General features: G+C 41.7%; 2 protein-coding genes across 8 annotated transcripts in view; one reads left to right on the forward strand and one right to left on the reverse strand.

Moving 5' to 3' along the window:
* Positions 1-163: 163 nt before the first annotated feature.
* LOC114243557 (uncharacterized) lies at positions 164-8,061 on the forward strand. The gene is made up of 8 exons (XM_089731752.1): positions 164-302; positions 1,340-1,522; positions 2,566-2,775; positions 3,714-3,806; positions 5,035-5,135; positions 5,831-5,930; positions 6,792-6,935; positions 7,594-8,061. Exons 2-8 carry the CDS (start codon positions 1,367-1,369, stop codon positions 7,807-7,809), a joined length of 1,020 nt encoding a protein of 339 aa, XP_089587878.1. The 5' UTR covers positions 164-302; positions 1,340-1,366; the 3' UTR covers positions 7,810-8,061.
* Positions 8,062-9,453: 1,392 nt separating this feature from the next.
* Positions 9,454-18,225, reverse strand: part of Msp300 (Muscle-specific protein 300 kDa) — a 215,885-nt gene continuing 207,113 nt past the window's right edge. For 4 of the 7 annotated variants that reach the window (XM_089731748.1, XM_089731744.1, XM_089731745.1 and 1 more), the window contains 9 exons: positions 18,008-18,196; positions 17,349-17,728; positions 16,512-16,550; positions 15,626-15,788; positions 14,221-14,452; positions 13,457-13,682; positions 12,718-12,874; positions 11,220-11,281; positions 9,454-10,335 (listed from right to left, as the gene is read on the reverse strand). In XM_089731748.1, coding sequence (XP_089587874.1) covers positions 10,110-10,335; positions 11,220-11,281; positions 12,718-12,874; positions 13,457-13,682; positions 14,221-14,452; positions 15,626-15,788; positions 16,512-16,550; positions 17,349-17,728; positions 18,008-18,196 — 1,674 coding nt within the window. In that variant the 3' untranslated portion in view covers positions 9,454-10,109. The other 3 variants (XM_089731746.1, XM_089731749.1, XM_089731750.1) reach the window with 3 other exon arrangements.

Genomic DNA, 18,225 nt, shown 5'->3' on the forward strand with positions numbered 1-18,225 from the left:
CTTTCGTGTTATTTAAAGTTAACACTCAGGTCATGTTAACAAACTTTTTGTTTAAAAATGGATCACGTGCAAGCGAAGAAAGTCAAACGAATCTATGGTCAAATCAGATCATTGACGTTCATTCATCAATTTAGTTATTGTAAAGTCATTGGGCGATAGCATTTCTAGCATTTGAAATTTAAAACATTAAACTTTAGAAAATATAACTGTTAACAAAGTGCTCGGTTGAGTTATCGTCTTTACAAATCCTCTCATCAAGAATTAAGAAGATCTAGGTTTTACGTGCATTTAAAATTTAACAGGTATTATAGTTCATGTCAAAATTATCCATCTGTTACTGTTTCCAAAGATTTGAATTAAACCAGTAACTAGGTATCTTTGTCGAAGTTCCCAGTTTGGTGTTTGGAATCTGAGTGTACTGCTTATTGTCTCATATGTGGGCTTTTGAGGCCCATAGCACATGATGAAACTCTCCCAGTTGACTGTAGAACAATTCAGTATACTTAATGAATATCTCTGTCAATTATTTCATCGTGAGAATGTGGTTTCTGAATATATAAATAGTTTTATTTAACGGTCTTACAAGGACCAGAATGTAGGTAGTAAAAGGCTAGACTGATATGCCTGCTCTTATTATCCTACTTACATGGTGCTTGCAAATTTGAAATATCGAGAGTTCATTAAAACAATAAATTGTTGTAAGTAGTCGCGTAACTTATGGTGGCAGGGCTGGCGAAATGCCACGGGTCATCGGTCCGACAGGGAGCCCGGGAATTTAGTAAAAAATATATTTTTTATGCAAGTCCATCAAATCAATCATCAAATATACCTACATATTGTATAGTTTTTTTCCCTATGATTTTAATTTATATGTGTCATATATATTATGATTTAAAACTAAACTGTACATCATATTAGTAATATGTAAATAAAGGGTATTTGGTCGCCAAGTGTGTACAGGGCGACCACGTCTTCTCCTGCCAAGCGGTTGCCACTCAAACGCGATTGATGCTGCGTTGACTCCGCTGCGTCGTAGTGTATCCTATAATGGGCAATGTCTTGCGCGATGCGGTTTTGGTCACATTTAGTCCAAAGGTCTTTATTAGGGATAGTGACTGGCCAGAATATGGGGAGTATCGACCTCAAGCACTTATTTACAAATACCTGTAGTTGGTTCGTGAATGTCTTAGTCACACTCCAGATCTCACATGCTAACAGCAGAACACTTTGGACAATGGAGTCGAACGAGTGATTAATTTGATGGGAACGATAACTATGACGTGGCCGAAAATGTCGGGATAGTGAAACCATTAAATTTATGATGGTGAATTATTTTCAGAAGAATGTCCACTCAAGATGCGCGTGGATGGCCCAGTTCAGGCTCAGTAAAGAGGGTCGGGAGCGGGTGGCTGCTGTTCTTCGCGCTTTGCTGATCGCGCAGTTGGTTGTGTCGCTCTGTATGGTGATATTTTGCTACAACACTACACAGAAAGTCATGATGCTGCTCAAAAATGTTCATAAGGTATGTGATAACACGGTCTCTGTAAGGAGGCAGCTCTCCTGGGGGATAGTCACGGACGATTCTTTGACTTTCTTTCTTAATCACTTTGTCTAAAAATGTTTTTGGCCTCAACCCCGCTCAGATCGCAGGCCCAAGGAATTTTAGGGCCCTACCACACTAAACGTCTCCCCTGTACTCTTACACCCGACGTCCGATCTCCGTCCGGGGTCAGAACCCGATCAGAGTATGGGTGTTCCCGCGGTCAATACTGGCCTCAACCCATACCTTATCTGTAGGACGAGTTAACTCCAAAAGACAATCATCTTCGAGGCTTCGAACTAATGTCTCAGTGTGAGTGACGACAATATGTTATGGTGTCTACGGACTCTGGTAACCACTTAATACCCGAAGAGCCGTGAGCTCGTTTACCGGTGTGCTGGCTGAAGTTAGCTTATCATGCATGTAGTAAGGTTACTATGTATCGCGTCATTGCGAAGTAAGACAAAGTAAACTACAATCTAATAATAAGTAAATAAATAGAGTATATTATCTTAACTTAACTACATCTTAATATGTTACTCTTACCATTACTTCGTTGTGGAAGTCGTACATTTTATTAGTACTCACTCTAACCGGCGCCATCTAGGCGGGTTTCGGATAGCCTGCCGACCAAGAGGACTGGCAGTCGTGGCGCCGACGACCGCCGGTCCGGCGTCCCAAGGGGGAGGGTGACGGGAGAGATGTGCTCCGCACTAAACGCTTCACTTTCCCCCCTTTGCCTTTTCATGAGCTCTGTCTCATGCGAAGTTTGGACGTTGGTTGTTGAGCGACGGGAGGTTTTAGTCGGTTCGACTCCGATATGCTCCGCCTGCCATCCCCAGTGGAGGGCGGGAGTCCGGCGATTTCCTACTGACCAAAAAAAAAATATTTTGTTAGTAATTAGTATTTTCTTAATTGGATAAGTCGTAACCTATCCTAAGGCTGAAGAATCGCATAATTCAAAAAATATCTATCTATCTGAACATTAAAGCTTCGTTTTTCAACTTCAATCCATTCGTTTTCAGCTGACTGTCTATCTCCTATGCGGGCTGGTTCTCTTGCAAACGTACTGTATGAAACTTCACTACACAGCCGGTCTGCGTCTCGTAACCTTACTGCTGAGGTGTCCGTTCTGGTCTCGCGGGTCAAGAGTGGGTAAAATTTGGCTTATCAATGGGCTGATGCTCGTTGCGAATGGGGGGCTGGTGTATGCCGCTTGCAGGGCCACTCTAAAGGTAATTAATATGTTCCATCATCATAGCATTACAGTTTTAGTTTCTCGTTTTGTTTAAAATAATTAACGCTCTTTTCATTTCACAAGGATACTTAGCAATATGGTAGTGGAAATTCGTGAAATCTCGTAAACACTGTTCTCGAGTTAGTAATTTCGGGAATTTTAGCTTTAGTTCGCAATGAAAGCCGTCGTGGCCTAAAGGATAAGACGCCCGGTGCAATTGTATCGAGCGATACGGCTGTACCGCTGTTCGAATCCCGCAGGCAGGTACATATAGTTCTGAACCCAAGCGGAGATCCGACGTCGGGTAAGAAGAGTGCAAGGGAAGTCGTTTGGTGGGTAGGGCCCTAAAACATCCTTGGGCCCACGGCCTGCTCCCAACATCTGCCAACCGTCAAGTCCTACATACCTCGCGCGCTCTCTAGACGCGGAAACCTCGTGTGAGATTCGGCCCTCATTTTTCACAATCAAAGAATTAGATTGTGCAATTAAAACCAAACTAGGAAAATGGATTTTTTTGTATTTACTAGTGGTAGGACGTAAACATAGCGTGGGTAGGCCTCCCACGAGATGGACCGACCGACCAATGCAAGTAGTGCAAGCCCAATCTTTGTGCCGTGGCTTGGGGGAGGCCTATGTCCAGCTGTGGACGTCAGTGGGCTGATAGAAAGAGAGAGAGGGGGAGAGAGAGAGAGAAAGAGAGAGGACGTATGTTGGGTGAGCAAACAGGTATACGGGCTCCGTCGACGGACTTACGAGCGTGAGTCATAAGTTCTATCTAAGTCTCAGTTCCTACTCAAAGCTCTGCTCAAGATTAACTATTATTATGTTTATGTTGTCGATATAATTTGATTCCATTGGTGTTTCGTTTATATTAAAGTCTATCCTGGTAAGGTGGTAAGGTCTATCCTATAACCCTTTCATATCGTTTTATGACAGGCTCTGGTAAAGGAGCTCTCCTCCTCGTTGCGCGTTGGCATGTCTCAGTATTTAATTGAACCCTCCTGGAAGAAACTCCTGGACACGATGCAAGTGAGTAGATTGTGGTAATTTTGTTGTCAATGAAATTAATTCGCAGTTAAAAATAGATTTTAGAAGTGACAGAATTGGTATCATAATTGAATGCGCATACTAAATTTTGTGTTTCCGCTGAAAGCCACTCAGGAGTTTCAGGACTCTGCCCAGAGCAGTACTCGTGACTAGGTAAAATTTTGAACTGGCTATCGCAATAAAATGCGTTACCAGAAATTAATATCTATGCTGTTAAGTGTTGAAGAGTTCTTCTATCTGGAGCTTATTCTGATGCTCACCTCATGGCCCAGCTGGTGTCAAGTAGACGCAGCCTATGGAAACCACATTGTGAGTGCTACCACCTTGAGACGTGAGGTGTAAAACTGAAGTGAACGCATGACTGCTTCTTGGCAGAAATAATAGGCAGCGGCTTGGCTCTGCCCGTGGCATTACTGAAGTCCATGGGAAACGGTAACTACTCACCATCAGGTGGGCCTTACGGTCGTTTGCCTACTAGGGCAATCTATATATATAAAAATGAATTGCTGTTCGTTAGTCTCGCTAAAACTCGAGAACGACTGGACCGATTTGGCTAATAAAATTTCCAGAGAATGTTTAAAAGGTACATAAATATGAAAATGCTCGGAATTAAATAAAAATAACAATTTTGTTTTCCCTTTGATGTGTCCCCCGTCGGACGGATTCCTTTTGTTTGTTTTGATTTTATTTTATACAAAAGTTTAGGTCTTTTATTTATCAATTGAGGCACTACGAAGTCTGCCAGGTCAGCTAGTAAAAAATAAATAAAAAAGCAGCACTTTACCCCTCCAAACGTCACCATGAGTAACAAGTTTTGTTTAATAACACGTTTATTATTTTCATTTTCCATTATTTATTTCGTCTGTGGTGATCTCTCTCTCTCTCTCTCTCTCTCTTTTTCTAGCTATTTATCTCACATGGTGGTTGGGTCACCTCTCCTTATTCTATTGAATTAATTTTATTTATATTAAATTATAAACACTAATTAAATTGGCGACTCCTCCTCCTCCTTCAGTCGATCGCTCATTGCTGAGCATCGTGATGCGCCCGCCTGTGACCAAATTGGCGACAACGAAAAGTAAAATATTAGAGACGTCAGAAATAATTAATTTCATAAAATAAATACAGGATTAAGCAGTAAATTTAATTTAAAATATATTTACGACCCTTACTTCGGGTCTATATAAATAGTTTTTGTCTTTTCAAAAAGGTAGATTTGTGTTGTTGTGGTGCCGATAGACCTGGGGACTGGCACGAGATACCGTGGCTCAGCGTGGACTTCCTCAACGAGAACTCAAGTGTCGTCATGAAGTGAGTTTGTCTTTCAGTAATTATGAATTAGGGACATCGAACAGATTCGAACACTTTGTATAGCAATCTCAAAAAAAAAAATGCAATATGAGTTAGAAATTTTCACGCCAATAGCTGTCGCTGAAGCTGTCTTCTGATATTTTTTTTATTGCTTAGATGGATGGACGAGCTCACAGCCCACCTGGTGTTAAGTGGTTACCGAAACCCATCAACATCTACGATGTAGATGCCGCCACCCACCTTGAGATACGAGTTGTAAGGTCTCAGTATGTTAGAACGGCGGCCCCACCCTTCAAGCCGAAACGCGTTACTGCTTCACGGCAGAAAAAGGCAGGAGTGGTGGTACCTACCCGTGCGGACTCACAAGAGGTCCTACCACCAAACATCAGACGCTTTGTATTGTAATCTAAAAAAAAAAAAAAAAAAAACGCAATATGAGTTGGAAAATTTCACGCCAATAATGTTGAAGCTGTCGACTCAATCATTTATTTTAGGATTTTTTCAATAGTTGCCCTACAGTTGCTTGCTGTAAAGGAAACGAAAATATTTATTATCAAAGACTATGAACACTGTACTATGGCGCAACGAATTAACACATTCATACCTATCTCGTAGATTTTCAAGAAAACCTGCTTCGTCAATAATTCTAGTGTTAATGCCAATTATGTTTTTACATATAGAACTATTGTCCACAGATTAGCAGGAACGGATGGTAAAATATTACCGCCTGTATCTCCGTACTCATGCTGCACACCACGGGTCCTAGCTCCGTGCTACCACGATCCTTTGCAGCAGGTAGGAATCAATAAGCTTTAAGATCTTCAGCCACGTATCGCGTGCGTCACCTAGCTACGGGAACCGCGTAGGGGATTCGGCCCGGAAAAAAGTTATCAGTACAGTACCGGACGATAAATGTTGCACATCGAACGGTGAAAATAGACAATCGACAAATTTCGGCTTTTTAAGCCGTTATGTTTTTCGTATGAGAAAGACGAATAGTCCATAACCTACTGCACTTGAAGAACGCATAGACAATACACTGAAATATTTAAGATAGACACAAAAGTCTTGTATATTTTTTAACTTGAGTGTTATTTTTGAACTCGCTGCCGTCAAACATTAGTGTCTCTAATCCCCTACTAAGGGGCTCTTTATAGTATTGCATTTTTTTTTTATAAGAACGCTCTTTCAGAAAATACCTTATCGCTTCGAATCGCTGAAATTCGCTAATATGTAGTGTGCGAATTATATTGGTGAGTCGTTGATAAATTTCATCTTACATAAAAGCGATACTTTTTTTCCTACCTGGTAACCTCAAGTGGTTATGCCAGCTTAACCGAGCGAGTAGGTGAGCTCACGGGGCTCTAACCTGACGATGTTGCTTAACATTAACTCTAGCAAGAGCAGTACTTCAGTGAATCTACCACCGGATCGGAATCGCGACCCACTGAGAAGATCCGACGAGAAATTCAGTGGGCTATGTCTAAGGGATACCTTTCACTAACTCACTCACATCATGAGATCTCTATCTGTCTAAAGTATGTCTTGAGTTTGGCTTTAAGACTCCTATTTATTTGTAGGGGCTCAATAAATGTGCTGCTCATTTGCTGTCCATGGACATGCCTAATTTGAAGGTTCTTGGAATATTGCCTCCAGTGGTCCGACACCGCAGCGTGGAGAGCATCTCCGCTAGTGGCAGCGTCGCTGCACACGAGGGGCTGCGTGGAGGCGGTGCGTGCTCCACTCGTCAGAGCGCTGTTGGCGTTGCAGTTCTTCAACATCCTCATCCTTATATTTCAAGTGAGATCCTATGAAACGATAGCTCATGCGTTTGTTTCGATAGTTCCTTTCAAATCCTTCTCAGTGGGTTAACAATGAGCTGCTATGTTATGGAGTTCATTCTCGAGCCGAATGCAAGTTAGAAAAATTTCGTTCAAAAAATGCACTATATATGAGTGCCATGGTTCCAAATAACAAGGATGGATTCTGCTATAGTGGCCAGTGGCGGTGTTCGTAAAGAGATGATGGTAACATCTCAAATCTATATTCTAATTCCTCAGAATAATTTGAGGAACAAAACATACAGTGACCAAGAGGTTCCAAATCACTCTATACTAAGCTCTATCGCTATCAAAACTGTTCTCCACCTTGTCAACGGGTTGTACGTGGCGGATTCAAAATTTTTTTTCCTACCTAAGCTGATGGTTTTGAGAGACCATATCAGCGTTACTGGGCGAGTAGTAGGTGAGCTCATGGGGCTCAAGCCTGACGCTGACTCTAGCCCTAGCAAGAGCAGTGCTTCGCAGAACCTACCACCGGATCGGAAACCCGACCCACTGAGAAGATTCGGCGAGAAACTCAGTGGGCTGTGTCTGTGGGTTAATTTACTCGTCGAGCTCTTTGTGGCAAATGACGGGTTCGACGAGGACGGTGACCGGCTTCAAATCTAAAATTACAGGTCTTAATAATATTACTGATACAATTGTTGAGTACGAGCGCGCGAGCGGCGGCTTTGCGGGGGGAGTGCGGGGGCGCGGGGCGGGGCTCGCTGTTCGGTACGCCTGCACCCGCGCCGAGCGTTGACCCTGAAGTAAGTTCTCAGTCAACATATTGTATTTTCGATGATACTTATTCTGAAGATGAGAGATTTGACTCGTGTGGAAATGTAACATGAATACTAGAGATAGAGTCCGCGAGGGTACGTACCACCACTTCGTCTATTTCTGCTGTAAAGCGGTAATGCGTTTCGGTTTGAAGGGTGGGGCAGCCGTTGTAACTATACTTGAGACCTTAGAACTTGTATCTCAAGGTGGGTGGCGCATTTACGTTGTGGATGTCTATGGGCTCCAGTAACCACTTAACACCAGGTGGGCTGTGAGCTCGTCCACCCATCTAAGCAATAAAAAAAAAAAAAAAAAAAAAAAAAGCTAAACATCTATCATAAGACTATGTAGCATAGTCTATGCTCAGCTTGTGGTCTGTGCTCAAATTTTGACCTCAAGTGACGTCATAAAAGTGAGGAATCCATTCCGCGGAATTTTGTTGAGCTTGTGAACCAATTTAGAAATTTAAGACCCCTGTTACCTCAATTCCTGTAACCTTTATGGTGTGGCGAAACATCTGGTTCCGTCACGCGCAAAAAATCGAGGAGGCCATGATCCCCGCCATGACAAGAAAAAACATTGTACATTTTTACATAAAATAAACATTTCATTATTTAGAGCCGCTTTTATTTAAGCGTTCTAAAATAGTGACCCCGACGTGGGCATCTTCACTGCACATGACTCCTAAAAAGAATAATACTTGGCGACCATGTGGTGACTATCGTGCTTTAAACGCCAGGATTGTTCCCGATCCATATCCAGTTAGGAATATCAACGATTTTGCCAATGATCCTGCTGGAGCCACTATATTTAGTACACTTGGTCTGGTAAAAGCTTATCATCAAATCCCTGTTTTTAAGGAAGATATACCAAAGACGGCCATTGTTACTCCCTTTGACCTCTTTGAATCTTCTTTTATGCCTTTCGGATTACGCAATGCAGGACAAACGTCCCAGCGTTTTATTGACGAAGTTATACGAGGTTTCGAATTTTGTTTTCCTTACGTCGATGATATATTAGTTTTTTTATCAGATTAAGCTCGTCATGAAGAACACCTTCGGATTCTGTTTAGGCGTCTTCAAGACTATGGAGTTGTAATTAATCTATTAATTTTTTTTCTTGGTGTAAGTGAGGTTACTTTTTTAGGATATCTTATCACTGGTGAGGATCGAGTTCAAAGCTTACTAGGTTATTCACCTCCTGAGACAGCTCAACGCATGAGACTTTTTCTTGGCGTGTTTAATTATTATCATCGATTTGTGCCACATGCCGCAAAATTTAGCGACCTAAGAGGGTTGAGTCTGTGCCGCATGCTACCGTCACTCTAGCGCGCTGGCACCAGGAGGACGGGTCGACGCGTCGGCAGCTGCGGCCTGCGATGCGGTCTACATTGTCGTCGTCGCTGTCGTCGCCCAATATACTGTGGAAGAGCAACCCGGTCAGCGGTGTATCGCGTTCCGACCCGGCAGGCTGGTTCTGGCCCAGCGAGGTATCCCGGAACACCAGCGGCATCGCCCGGGCGGCCTTTTTTACATAAATTTGACGACATTTTTACATAAATAAACATTTCATTATTTTATTTAGAACCCCTTTTATTTATGCGTCCTAAAATACTATATTATGATAAAATAAGTTGAAGCTATGTGAAATGTTAATATAATATAATGTGTCTATAATAATATATACATTAGGAATGTAAATAAAACAAAAATGAATATATAATCAATGCGTAGGCTTTATTATTGACTTTTACAAACAGTCCTTAGAATCTATTAAGTAACAATGCGTGTTTACCTAAAGCCGTTTCATTTTATATTTTGTGCTTCGCTTACACACGGGCTCGTTACATAAATATAAATAAATATTTAATATAATAATAATAATAATAATGTTATATATCTCGTTAACTCATGTCGGTTCGGTTGGTGCGGCTCGTCGGCACCCGTCGTCGCCAAAACTCCCATCAATATATTCCGTATCAAATATTCAATCGTAACAAATATACAAAATCGTTATGTACAAGGCGACGCGGGCGCTCAGCTCGGGCTCGCGCCGTCGACTAATGGAATGTCACAGAGCGGCGACCGCCGGCGCGCGGGCCGGTCGCCTGCATGGCGGCTTCGTGACGTCACCCTAGAGGGAAGGTGACGTCATTACGACACGACCTCGATCCAGTGGGAAATGAGAGGGCGGATCGTGGTTGGGTCGTTCTGAATAAAATTTTCATAAAAGCTTCACCGTAGTAGTAGTGTGAACGGTTTAGTTCAAGAATGTGCTTTCAGCGGGATTGTACGACACAAGGTATGCGTCGTACAACGCGCAGTGTACACAAAACAGGGTGTTGCGTTTTGTGTTGTCAGTGTGGAGTAGATCAGAGCGGCGGTGGCCCGTGCGGGTATCGCAGCACGGGCAGTACGGGGTCGAGTCCGCCCCGGCACTCGGTGCGCGCGTGCGGGGCCAGCGCGGCGGCGCCCAGCACGAGCAGCAAGAGCGCTTGGAAGGGCAAGGAGGCACGCGCCACGCGGCAAACGAAGCGCAGCCCGCGCTGCATGCCACTCAGCGTCTCCTCCTCGCTCGCCGGCTCATCGGCTTCCGCCCTGCAGGGGGACAGAGGTTGATGGTCAAATACGGGCACATTCAAAAAACATCGCGGCATTAAATGCACAATGTCGGATATCCGCGGCATCAAATTTCAAATTTAGCAAGTAGGTCGCAATTCGATTAATACGCGACTTTTATCATTGTAATTAAGGGTTCGTTTTATTTGGTATTTATTAGCATTAACAGTTCGATGTTTTTAATTTAACTTCAATTAAGTTTACTCCATTCAAATAGTTGAAGTTTTTTTGTTATGATATTTTTTTCAAATTTAAAACTTTAAATCCCTCGATATACATATTTTTGCTAGTATTGTTTGGATTACCTATGTACTCTCAATAATTAATATTAAGATTATGAACTTTAGCTCCTCAAGAACACGACACGAAACTATACAGGAATCCTAGTTTACCAAAAGCAGACCCGACATTGTACTCCAAATGCCAAGAAATATAGAAAACAAGATATAGATAGATATAGAAGAAGAACAAGACAAGACAAATAGAGTTTTAGTTTAGAGAGTGACTAGTTAATAAAGGAATAAAAGTTAGATTCACAAAGAAAAAACGATAACTATTAGATTCGACGGAGGTGTTTCAACAGAAAAGACATGAAAAGAAGTTAATTAAAACAGACGTTTTCGTCGTTAAATAAATTAATTAATATAAGATAAAGAAATAATATTAATTTAAACTAGATCGTATTCAATGCGTTTATTACGCATTTAAATCATTTTACATTATGATATTTGTTTATCGGCCAGGTTTATCTAGTACAAAAAATTAAAAACATCAAATCTATATTATGAGCTCTGGCTCGCTAGTTTTTATAGTGATTCGTTGAAGCAAAATTCGCGTTATATTCACTCATAACTAATACTTACTCATTCTCGTCAAACGGAGGCAGGGTCATGGTGGATAGTTCCTCGTCTTCCTCTTCCATTAGCTACGGGACGAGGATAAAAATACATCAAAATACGGTGCGAAGCGACTACGGTACATGTGTTACTATTGTACTGATCTGCAAGGGTTCTTTCATGTTTCGCATGAAGGCATTTAAGCCAGTTTCTAAGGCAATCAAGAGAATACGCGATCATACGTGGGTTGACAGTTGACGGGTTGTCAAGTATTGTCATGCCTGATAAAGTACATCGTACTGACTTAGATAAACCGATTTCAATTTATAATATAAATAAAAATATTAAAAAACATTATATTTTTATTGGCTCCATTGTAAAATCGTAGTATTGCCAACATTAGAGCTCTTGAAAAGGCATTAAACAAACCAGAAAAAGGAAAATTAGTTGTCAAACACAAGAAAAATTGGTACTTAGCCGTTTTACCTTTGCCTATTTTAAATAATATAGAAACTTGCAAATCAATACTTTCAACGTATATAATAATATCAACTACACAATCTAATGTTAATCAACATCGTATTTTTGTTAAAAATTCTTCAAATCTAAGTTTTTTTTACTTTCAAAATGTATTTTGTTTCTGTCAAACATACTTTTCAATATGGCGTCTTTTTTGTTTAGTAAAAAAAAAACGATATAAAATTTTAAAAGATTATAGATGTTGCCATATTGAAAATGAATGCTTGCCAGTGACCAAAAAGCTTGCTTTTTGTGTTAAGTCTTTGCCGATCAACAGTGCTTTGTGGCAAAGCGGTGGAGGAATACTAGTTCTATCAAAACTTGTATGTCTCTGTACTTTTGAAGTTTTGTTTCTAGACGAAAAACTCAAGATAGAGGTGTACTGTTTTTTAAATCGTTACTGATACTTGGTATTTAAAATTTTAGAAATTAAAATTTTAGTAAACAATTCGATATATTCCACCGATTCTTTTGTATGTTGGCCCGCCTAAATTTAAGGATATAAAAATAAGGTAGTTACGATTTTATCAAACCAATGTGATTTAATGTTTCTGGTATTTGTAAATAAATTAATCGGACAATGGAAACGTTTTGGAAAACAATGATATCATAATGAGCACATTTTAGACTATGGTTCGGTTAAATATGAACAGCTTAAAGGGAAGTTTGGCTTTGCTTTACTTTACTTGGTTAATGTTGTCTTCTGTTCATCTCAAGGCAGTATTTCTCTTAGCGGGCTTGTTTACTTTTTTTTCCTACCTAAGTTGATAGCCTTGAGAGGCTATGTCAGCATCAGCATAACCGAGTAGGTGCTCGGGGCTCAAACCGGGAGTGTTGCTAACACTGGCCCTAGCAAGAGCAGCGCTTTGCAGAATCTACTACCGGATCGGAAACGCGACCCAGTGTTTACGCTCTATTTGTTATTAAAACACGGTACTGTTATGATATATGGGTTGAATTGTACGTTAAAAGGGAAACCGATTTTAGTGGTGCGTGGTGTAGTTACCTGTGGCGCGGCGGCGAGGGCGGCGGCGGCGAGCGCGGCGGAGGCGGGGGCGGGGGCGGGGCGCGCGGGCCGCCGGGCCAGTGCCGCGCCGAGCTTCAGCGCGTACACACCGGACAACTTGCGCAGGGACTGCAGGCGCAGCCGGAGTTCCGCTAGCCTGTCGTGGAGAGAGAATTTTGTTATTAGTGATTCTGGGTGTAATATTTGTGAGTAGACTTTGATACGATATTAATATCGACGTGATATAATTAACCAAGCGTATAATTACAGCAATAACTGTGAGATTAGTCATATCGCGTTCGTAAAGAATCTTTCTGGATTATTTGAGAGACATTATTATTTTATTAAATTTTTCGCGAGTTTGCGATGTAATTCAAACATTTTCATTTTGTAATAAAGCATTTTAAACCAGGTAAAAGTAGTTTTAATCATGACAATTTTCTCCTTGGAGTTTTGGGACGAAATATACGTTTTTGAGAAATAAAAGGAAACCTAACTAAATGTGGTCTCTCGCTGTATCTATCTAAGAACATTCAATTTACGGTTAAGTGGAAATAAGTGATGGTGAAAAATAATTAATTTTTTTTAGTATACACAAAGTATGGTAAGATACAAATTTTCTTGATAGAAATTGAGTAATGCGCCGACCCCACCTAGTGCGATGAGGTGGAGAAAAAGAAGTTAAGTAATGTATTTTACTGTAATAATAGTAATGTATTTATGTGTTTGCTTTACGAACCTACGGCAGATGTCATCCGAGTGCGGGGGAGCGTCCCCGGTCCGCAGCAACTGTGCGGCATCGTGCAGCGCGTGCACCCGCGGCTCGGCGCGCTGCAGCTCGTCGCGCAGCTCACTGAAGCGTCTGAAGTCGCGCTGCAGCTCGTCCGCCGGACGCGACAAGCGCAGCGGCTCTCTGCCGCGCACGCCGCGTTCTGCCGCTGCCAGCTGCGCCACTAACTCGACCACTGAACGGGCAAATCGATTGTTAATGCGTGGTTTCAGCGTGTGAACTTGTGTTAGGATGTCACACGGTTTTGTCGAGCCAATAGAGACAGTAGAATAGTTGCGTTTATTCCTATTGGAATCCTACCTCTCAAACCAGAACACATGACTTCGCGGCGTAAATGAGCCGAGCGGCTAAACGATTCTATGCGAGTTCAGAATATTTTGTGAACCTAACATAATTTTGTATTGATCATATCATATAAGGCTATTGCGTGGACAATTCAGTTACAAGCAAATAAGCAGAGTACCTACCGCGACCCGAGCGGAGAACACTTATCGATACATAAGACGTGAAAATTAACAACGGATCTATTTTGTCGTTAGACGATACGATATGAACAATTCGCATTTTTTACGATTTTAATTCATGCTAGGTTAATATGCAAAAGCAATCGGGAAAGTTTTTCTAAATATTTGGTGTCAAAAAAGAAAATATAGCGTAAATATTCGAAGGTATAGTAGTAAGAAGCTGTGACAGCTCGCCGTGTATATACGCACCGATATCGTGGAACTGTCTGTTGTGCACGAGCGCGTGCTGCAGCAGCTTCTGTCGGTCGGCGGCGAGTGCGCATGCGCGGTCCCAGCGCGCGTTGGCGGCGGCCAGGCGGGCCCGCACGCGCGCCGCGTCACGAGCGTCGTGCGCATGCGCCGCCACGTGCCCGCCGACCACGTTCAGCGACACCACGATAGACTTGTGCGAGTCCAGGTCCAGCAGGAACTCGCGGTGGTCCTGCAGTAACGATACCCTCGTTTAACTAACCGCTGCTTCCGACATACACATCTTTTTAAAATTAATGTTAATGGGCAAATAGCGCGAGGATCGAACGGCCGATGGGGCAGAAAGATCCTCTAGTGGAGACCACGTACTGGCAAACGCAGTGTGGGACTAGTGACTAGACTCGACTAGACTAGTCCGGCCGCACTGGAGATCAATTGGAGAGGCCTATGTTCAACAGTGGACAGTTGACAGGCTGAGATGAAGTTGGGCAAATACGTGGTCCATCCACATTGCAACAGGAACGTTAACGGGCATGAGGCTGTAGTCTCAATAGTTTTGTACAACAACTGTCCCACCCTTTAGGCTGGCTGCTTCGCGGTGGATATAAGCAAGATGGTGGCATATGCAATAACATACTATGTACTAGGATAAGGTTATTCTCTATTCTTGGCGAATGAATTCATTAGCAGATCTTCCACGGTGCTAACAGAAAAAATTGAGTGGTACCATTTTAGGTCACCGTCTGGACAAAATCATATCAAATCTCTCTGTAAACAGACAGATTTGATTTAAAAAGCAGCATTTTATATGATTAATATGAGCCTAATAAACTCAAGCAAAGTCGCTCGCTACAAGATATAATTTTTAATACAATTGTATTTCACGGCTGCGTTGATGCAAAAGAGATCAATGCTTTTAACCACCACGACCCGACTCACGTCTTAATACACAAACATAATGTGTTTGTCGAGTCTTTCTAATGTTAAGAACGGATTTTTTCTTCAAATAAAATACCATTTTATTAGTTACTAGCTGTACTCATCCGCTTCGCTGGGCACTTAAAATTAACATTATTATTTCTCACCCCCACAAAGATTCTCATCATTAACGCCCCTACAACTGGTGTAGGGAGTCCAACACTCATATAAATATTAGCCTATCCATTAAGTACATGTATTTTCTACATGGATACCAAGTTTCAAGTCAATCGGATGCATGGTTCAGTAGTTATAACGGAACATCCGTAAAAACCACTGTACATTTATATATTAGCATAGATTGAATCAGAAACATTTATTTTAGTTCCTCTCAAATCACTTCAGTAAGATCATGAATTACCAGTTTTGTGCTGTGCCTATTATTTGCTGCATAAAATATGGCAGAATGCTATTCGGTTCAACAAACCTGTATAGCGTCTTCGAGTAAGTCGTATTGTTCGGGAGGCTCGGTTCTGGAAGCTTCCGTGGCCTCGGCGAACTGCAGCCACTGCTCCAGCCGCCAGAGGTCGTTGTCCAGCTGCTTCCAGTTCCGCTCCGAGCACAGCGGGCAGGTCAGCCTACCAGACTCGCTGCAGATGTCGGGAATAAAAAATGAAAACTATTTCGAATTCTAAATTTGTTAGTTTTTTGTAAATATATCTATTATTTAATTGATATAAAGCACTGTCCGATCGAGAGTATTCCATAATTGGGGATATAATAGCATTTTTATTTGTTGTCCATAAGTTTTCCGGTTTAAATGTGCTTATGTAGATAGTATTACGTACCTATGTAACCAAAGTTTTATGAATGATCTCATTATTAAAATATTAAAGAAATGCCATTGTTTTTAATATTAGAATCATAGATTATATCACAAGATCATCTATTTAAGCTCTACTAACTCTACTCTGTTAAATCTGAATAATCTTCATTATATATATATTTCCATTATAATTATCAAAACCATCACTAGAATCGACATAGTAATACACCAAACACGAGCTCTACTGTCTATGAAGCATTTAAAAAGTGCCACTACGGTGCTGTGCTCATAATATATCTACTACATAAGTTAATACATAGGTGCGTATTTAATACAAAACAAAGGTGCAATAAATAAAACAGAGAAAATATAAACATGCATAAATTTTCCGTTACACAAAAACAAAAGAGTTCGCGCTCTAAAATAGCAGATGACGCTGTTACAACAGTTTTAAAAATACTCGAAAGATGGCGTTGATTTCAATTATTATGTTTTGATTTTGTGCAATGGAACAATTTTAGTTGTAATTAGATAAGCAAGTACTCACTGTTCGCACGTGAGCGCGTATGACGCGGAGTGGGGCAACCTATGGGAACCAGAAAAACGCTGTGTTTAGAGCATGCCGTGTTAGGAAGCTGTTACACACTCAGAACCTGTTTCACTAACAAATGGCCGTAATGCCGGCTTATTTAATTTCTCAGACGATATTAGCGGCTGGTGAAAAAGGCCCTTAAACTGACAGAAGTCGCCGCGTGTACTGTGCCGTGATAAATAATCTTAATTTGAATAATGCATGTGAATTTTAAAAAAAAAAAATTTTGATTTGATTTGATTTAATTATTTGGTACATTTTAACAGATACATTGACTCCGACCGGAGGAATCAAACCTAAACTCGTGGTACTGTATTCACGAATCAATATACCAACGAAGTGTTCATTTTCTTTATTAAAGACATGAAATGGAAGTCACCACGTAAGTATAAGATGTTCATTGCGACATTAGAACGAAAATGACAATTGTTTTTTTTTGTCTACCCTCAATCAATTGTACTCAGAATAAAATGTTTTGGCCCAAGATAATTTTAATTTTTATTTGTCTACCCTGTGCAACGAAAAGTACCAAAGTTTAGAAGTTTTTTTTATCCGGATATAATCTATACAAGCCCCGTCACCATAATGCCAATCAGTGCTAAGTGCTACAGTATAACAAAAAAAAAGTAATAAAAAAAAGGACAACATCGAAAGACTTCATAAATTGGTCCAATGTGACTTACAAACCCAAAACTTCAACACACGAATCATCAAGTGTAATGAACATTCTGTTAGGCTAGTTCCATTTTGCATTTGTGAGTCACGCGTCGACACTGTTCCCGGGACACTCACCTCAGGTTGTTGATTTGGAGCTCCCTCTTCTTGGCTTGCGTCAACAGGTCTTCGTACCGCAACGAGAGAGACTCAACTTCCTTCATCATGGCTTCGTCCTCAGTCGCGTCGCACTCGGTCAGCAGCAGCTCCGAGAGGTGCTTGGCCAGCTCTAAGGTCTGTCCGGGCTTGGCTCCGGCTTTGGCGATTTCTTTTGCGGCCGCGGCCAGTTCGTCGCTTCCAGCGTTGTCTTTGAGCTGCTGCTGCAACGCGAGTTCCAGCACTTCGAGCGCCTCCGAGGTGTCCCTCACGGCCGACGCCAGTTCAGCTCGGTACGTCTCCTTCGAGGTGAGGGTGTCTACTTGTAGGGCTGCGTCCGTCTCCCATTTTAAAGTGTCAACCTGGGGAATTGTTGTTTTTATAGGCCTTTTACTGATTGGATTACTCCTTTCCTATCATCTGGCCTATTACTTTCAGTTTGAAGGCAGAAGAGACTCCATGACACTCCGATTGAGGTTCCACCTCACGTTTAGGCCAGACAGCGCCATTTACATAGGTCTTTTTACGGCAGTAAAAGTAAGAGCGTAGCTGGGCACAATTTTCTGTTACTAATGGAGATGATAACTTTGAAAGTAAATAGCACAATTGAATTTCTCTTTGCACTTGTAGTTTGTACTCACTTGAACGGCAGTGTCCACGTCGCCGACGACCTCTGCTCTGGCCAGGTCCAGTCGCAACCTGACATCCGCATATAAGGCGCGGTACTCTGCAACCATTTCAGAAACGCCTTGCGCTGTCGAGACCTTAGCAGCCAAGCGATCGGCGTCATCCACTAATGCTTGACATTCAGCCAGTTCTTTTTCAACCAACTGAAAAAATTAACAAAGAAATCTTAGAG

The sequence above is a fragment of the Bombyx mandarina genome, chromosome 12 (genome assembly GCF_030267445.1).
Source record: "Bombyx mandarina strain Sakado chromosome 12, ASM3026744v2".
NCBI classification, from domain to species: Eukaryota; Metazoa; Arthropoda; class Insecta; order Lepidoptera; family Bombycidae; genus Bombyx; species Bombyx mandarina.